Raw genomic sequence first — 6464 nt, forward strand, 5'->3', positions numbered from 1 at the left:
TAAGGAGAAATACACTACATATACGAACATGATACAAGACCCATTGAAACAGGACGACCAATTTTATACACAGCAATAATAATGTCTACCCCTCCCTTATATTTCAATTTTGAACTCTGAGGTCTCAGGCGTCACTTAGAGATATTTTTTTAACTTAATTTCTAAATGAAAATATATGTATAGAGTCCACTTTTATTAACTGGACCAGGTTTCGACATTGACGGTACGCTTACATCGATAGTAAGTGTCGAAACTTCAGCTGGTCAATAAAAGTGGAAAAAACAAATATATTCGTACTGACAAAGTTCTTTTCAAATTTGAACATGTATTTCGGTGGCCAATTAGCCGACTTAACCAATGGTCGCGGTTTGGAGCAAAGGTGGCGCCATTCAATGTCCCAAAATTCTTTACTGGGTTATTAAATGTAGAGAAATGCCAATCACAGCCACAAAACTAAAAAAAAATGCACCTCTTGGCCTTCGAAATTATCTTCCTTACTAGCCAAACACAATACTTTTGGTGATGAATATTGCTCAAACCACCGAGGGCGGCTAAAATTTAAATGCTGGATGGCACGGGGATCCGAAGAACCAGACCGGGAATAACGCGGAAAGAATAGCAGAAAGATTAATTCACCCAGTGTCGTCACAAAATCGAGCGTAGGTGTGCGACGAGCGAACGTTGTACCACCTGCGTCGCTACGGGAGCTACAAAGCGATAACATGATTCCGTGATATCTTATCAAGATAACATTAATACCCTGGAAACATCGGATTCTGTACTTCAGATCCGAGCGTCACACGTTGATTGTCACATTTTCACCGTCCAAGGTTATTTTTTTGTGCATCATCAAAAGTGGTAGCAACTCTCCCAGAAATTTTTCGGGACACCATTTCAAAACTTCTTTAAAAGGAAGTGCATGGTGGTAACAAATAACGAAGATAATCGGTAGCTCTTAAGACGTAAACGAGAAGAATTGAACATGCGATCTTGAACTGACAACGGTTGTAATTGTGGTCCTGACCGGCAAGTTCACAAAAACAGCGGGTAATAACTTGTACACCCAACAAAGAAACACATTATACTCGATAATGAGAACCTTTTCAATGTAACAAGTGGGTGAATACACACAAAGTAATTGAACAAACAGGACTCGATGGGCGGAACCTTCAGTTTTTGGACGAATGCACGAATTCAAATTAACGAGTAATACGCATTAGATTGCTAATGACATTAATATTAAACAAATGCAATCTATGGCGACTGAAATTCAATATTTCGCTAATTTACTATTCTAAAACCGTTCTTATTCCGTAGGCTTGCAAGTGGTCTCCTCAGCACTAGGCTGAAAAGGGGACGGTAGGAGCTTGGAATAAGATTGATTGTATACACTGTAGGTAAGTCTCTAGATTTAATTCAGGTTATGAGGTGACATGAGCGTAATGTCAACTTATCAACACCTGAAAGAGTAAAACTCAAAGGGAAAGTGTCATGAACGGCACCAGGTCAGACCTCACTCTAAACACCAGCTTATTTTTACTCAAATGTTAGCAATTCACCAAAACCCCACGGAAAACATTATTTTGACAATGCTATGGAACGGGGTAGTAGTTGAATAGTCGTAAATTTTCGAGTGCTTTTCGTTTGAGTTTCTTCACAGCCAATTCAAGTGAAATACCTGTCGTGAATTTTGTTAATAAATATGCAGGAAAATTTGAATTAGTTTTTTATAACTCTTTGCAATACCATTGCGTCATTTTTATGATATTCTTCCCATCTTGAGATGAAAGTGATACGAGGGTCATCCGGAAAGTAGTACCCGTTCGTGCCGCATGAAGTGCTGACGACGCGAGTAGCCGCTGGACGAGGTCAGATAGCTTCAGTGGCTTGTCTGCCTTCTCTGAGCCAAGTTGCGTGACGCTAGCATTGCCTGTGTTGTTTCTGTGATTGTTTACAATGTTTAAAAAAATTGAGAACGCCGCCAGTTGTGAAGTGAGGGCAGTGATTAAATTCCTCAATGCAAGAAACGTTCGCCCATGTGATATTCATCGCCAATTAAAGGAGGTGTATGGAGACAATGTAATGGACGAGTCGTCTGTTCGGCGGTGGTGTCGCAACTTCAACATGGGGAGGGGGAACACACACGACGATGAGCGTTCGGGGAGACCGTCTGTCATTACAGACCAACTGGTGAGCTCAGTTGACGAATTCGTGAGGAACGATCGGCGCGTCACAATTGATGACATCTGTGAGCATTTTCCCAATGTTTCTCGAACAATTGTTCATGAAATTGTTAAACACCATCTGCATTATGCAAAAATTTGTGCAAGATGGGTCCCTCGCGTATCTCAATGAGCTGGCGGCGAAGGACTATGCAGCAGGAATACAGAAACTTGTCACACGTTATGACAAATGCCTTAATTTGCTTGGAGATTATGTTGAGAAGTAGTTTAAAGTATCCTCTTTCAAATAAAATTTTTTATGTTTGTTAATATTTACTTTTGTGTCTTTATTTCACGAACGGGTACTACTTTCCGGATGACCCTCGTACATTTCAAGTTACACAGGATAATTACTTCCACTGCAGAATTCACTCATTTTTCTCGCCCATGCAGCATACTACTTTAAATGACACTGAACCGTATACACAGTTCGAATGGAAAAAACAGCGCAAATTGAAACCTTTTCCAAGTTCTTCCTTAAAACTGATATTCGTTCAGTGTGGCTTTGCCATTGCCGACTCAATAAGATCACCTAGTGAAGTGTTATCCCATTAAATTTCCACCGCTGAAAATGTATTATTAAACCCTTCGTACAACGGTAGGAGAGATCATGTTAGTAAAATTAGAGAGATTAAGTGTAGAACACCTAGATTTAAGATGTCATTTTTTCCACGAACGATAAGGGATCATAATAACCTTGTCCGACCGTGGTAGGGGTAAAAATATTCCGGTCAAAATTAGTCTAGTGTGTATGCACACCCTGCCACACACCCTAGCGGTGGCTTACAGGGAACTATAAAATACAAAAAAATAACATATTGTAGTTCCTACTTCTGAAGTCGATATATCGAAGTTTATGAGAATTCCGAGATTAGTAATTCGTACAATAAAACCAGAATGTTACGTTATTACACATGGGTGTTTACATAAAAATTAAAATTCGCACACACATTTCAAATAAAACGCTAAAAAAATGAGTATTCGATTGCTAACATTAGGTATGAAAAATTCTTGATTTTTTCAAGGTTGAGGGAGGGGAGTTTGCTGCCCCTTCCCCTCATGGCTACGCCCACACTATTACAGGTAGCAGTGCAAGATTTCATAATTTGGCGCAATTAATTAACTATCTTAATCGCCGTTGTATATTCAGTTATTGAATTCACTTGAACATCGCCAGCACATTAACTGGTTTTAAATAACTGGAAAAGAAAAAATTATCAAGTTTGAAAATCTAACAGATTTCTAAGAAAATTGCACTTAAATAATTCATTAATTTAAATAATATCCCCCGATATCCAGAATGGATCAATAAGGGTTTTCAGTTTCAAGGACAATAGTAGCCAATGGGATCAATGAGGATTTTTTTTAAATCCATTGCATAGAAAATGAAAAATTTCAAAGGCAAAATAAAACTATTTTCAACTACTGAAATGAAAATGGGAGTTTTCTACGCGAAATTATTTATTGGGAGTAACCCAACACAGTTGGAAGTATTAATGAATCTAATGATCCAGATCTGGCGCCAAAATAACTATCCACGGAAAAGTTATACATTTATCGAAATCATGAAGAGATTTCACATTTTTTTCGAACTACTTCTATGGACTGTGTGAAACGGTTGGCATCAGTTTTTCAGCTGATCAGAAGACGCGTAAGCAGGCCCACATTGAATGACCGTAACAGCCGTCACTTATCAAACGAATCTTGCGGAAGTGAGGCAAGGATGACAATAGGAAAACCACAAATCAGAAACCAACCCGTTTATCAGTTTACCACTTTCTTCAGCCTGTTAAACCCTATATTCTAGGATCAACAAATGAGGTAAAACTCACCCAGTTGACATTAGTGAAACGCGATTTTCGAATCACTGACAATGAATATAAAAATAATACTGACAAACGCAACAACATTCTATTGAGGTTATTGCGATGGTAAACCTAATGCGGAATTCACTCATCAAAACAATACTAATCAACAACCAAAGTATAGATCCTACTATTAATTGAGAAAAATTTGAAATGTAAAAATCCAACTGAGATTTTTCGAATTTTGATAATTACTTCATACTTATGAAAATATATTAGCAGGGATGGAATATCCGCCGCATTTCCAAAAGCAGGTTTCAAAGGCATCGGTCGAAAGAAGGGAAGCGGGAAAATCCTCGCACGCGGTCGGTCGCCGAGCTTAGTGACCTTACGGTAACGACCGTGGCGGTCTCGCCTTGCCTTCTGTGGAGGCCGGACTGCAGAGCAGCGTGGTCACTAGAGGACCTTCTAGCGCTAATCACTACGACGAGATATGACGACTAAGATGGGCAGGAGGTACACAAAAAATTTATTAAGAGCACCAACCAAAGTTTCCAAGCGTTGCTGTAGTAACGCTACTATTTTTAATGATCAAACTTATCATAAAAATACTCCCAATAACCAAATGGCGTGTCTATGAAGAACCTAAAACACCGGCAACAACATTGACAAGTACTTTAAACAGGCCCACGAATGTTTTCCCATGTTCTTTCGAAAAAGACTTCACTGTTACGTCTAAATAGGGTATTTATCGATTCAGCTGCTGTGGAAACCAATTTGTACATTCCTGTTGCAACAGGGGCACGTTCAGTTCAGTCTGAGCAGACAAGTGTAAATGACAGATGAATGTGCTAACAATAACATACAAACATAAATGGATCGATAAGAGCCCAGTAAAGAGCTATCATTAGCAAGGAAAGAGATCTACGTGACGTTGGAAGTGGCTTGTTGTGATTACATTTTACGCGACTGTGATGCATAAAAAGTGTCTACTTAAGAATTAAAATACATGACATATAATTATAAATTTTCGAATTAAATTGGAGAACATTCATATGGCATCCTTCATCCAAATATTGTCACATAAATAAGTCTTAAAGCTATATGTTAAATCTACAGTCATAATAAAGTTATACAAAGACAGCGTTTTTAGGTTTTCATGTCAAATACAAACTTTAAATTACACAAAAATTGATCATAGTGTCTATTCCTATCCAATTCTGCCGACCATAATCTGTTATATTAGGGCCCTTGCCCGCCTGATGGTTAGTGATTATTAATTTTAGAGGAACATAGTAAAAAAGAAATCGATAATTAATAAATTTTCGAATTAAATGAAACCTTCTTATACGTAATCAGGAAAAACGTGACGTTATCAAGGTTCGTCACGGGGCAGGTCAAGTATGAAAGAAAACAGGACGTAAAGGCACTTACCTTGGTTTTCGTTACAATATGCGTGGCAAGCTTTACTACAGCAAAATTCCCTTTTCCGATAGTCCCTTCAAATTCATAGTATCCAACTCTTTTAAGTCTATCAACTGGAAAAGACTCCACGTCCTTGCTTAACTTTGTTGCCATTTTCACTATCTTTCATTCACTGACCGAAGTTGTCTTCCCGAGATTCGATGTTACGGGGTAGGATGAATAACGGATGCGCATCAGTTGAAGCGCCGTGCAAAAACAAACGACATGACAAATGCGCCATTACCGGCTTAACTTAGTACCACTTAGCCTTTGTTATGTGGCTGCATTAACTTACACAAATTATTTGTCCCTGCAAATGGGAAAAACATCTCAAACTGTAGAATGTAACTTAATCATAAGTTTGTAAGACTAAATTTACATTTTATGCCGTTTTTATTCCCTTGATAACTGACTATAGTTAACTCTAAACGCGATTTTAAAATTTACGTCTAGTGTGGTTGACAAACTTTTGCGGGTCAAAATATAGATAATGAACTTGCAAAATCATGTATATTCCATCAAATCTACTTTCTTCTGAAGACAAATGTATCCTATATGAAAATGTTTAGAGTAGGAAAAATTAAACTTGCATAATGTACTATTTGCTAGATGATCTCGCTCACAATAAAGGCAATTAGTTGGCTGAATTTAATCTGATAAGCCATTTTTACTTTAAATTTACGAATAATCAGTTCGAAGCCAATTCTCTACAAAGTTATTTCCTGCAAATTTTCTCTGCAGATATATTTTGAGAAAATATTATTAAGCACCTTAAATTTCCATTCCATCGGCGTTAAAAATAGCTAAGTCGGGAAGAGTTTCGCATTCACTTCATTAGATGCTTCAGTTCAAACGAGCATTGAATCTTCGAAAATATTTTATGGGCTCTATGCATCTTCGTCAATACAATTCATTTTCTTAATTGGAAATTCCTGGGCCAAATTCGTTCTTTTGCCTGCTTTATCTGCAGCAA

At 37.8% G+C, this 6464-nt stretch overlaps 1 protein-coding gene across 2 annotated transcripts in view; it reads right to left on the reverse strand.

Moving 5' to 3' along the window:
* Sik3 (Salt-inducible kinase 3) overlaps nucleotides 1-5639 on the reverse strand; it is a 93411-nt gene extending 87772 nt beyond the window's left edge. For both annotated transcript variants that reach the window (XM_071585837.1, XM_071585836.1), the window contains exon 1: nucleotides 5462-5639. In XM_071585837.1, coding sequence (XP_071441938.1) covers nucleotides 5462-5605 — 144 coding nt within the window. In that variant the 5' untranslated portion in view covers nucleotides 5606-5639. The remainder of the gene's footprint in view (nucleotides 1-5461) is intronic.
* Nucleotides 5640-6464: the final 825 nt, after the last annotated feature.

Source organism: Hetaerina americana, unplaced genomic scaffold (genome assembly GCF_022747635.1).
Source record: "Hetaerina americana unplaced genomic scaffold, ioHetAmer1.1.p SCAF_2, whole genome shotgun sequence".
NCBI classification, from domain to species: Eukaryota; Metazoa; Arthropoda; class Insecta; order Odonata; family Calopterygidae; genus Hetaerina; species Hetaerina americana.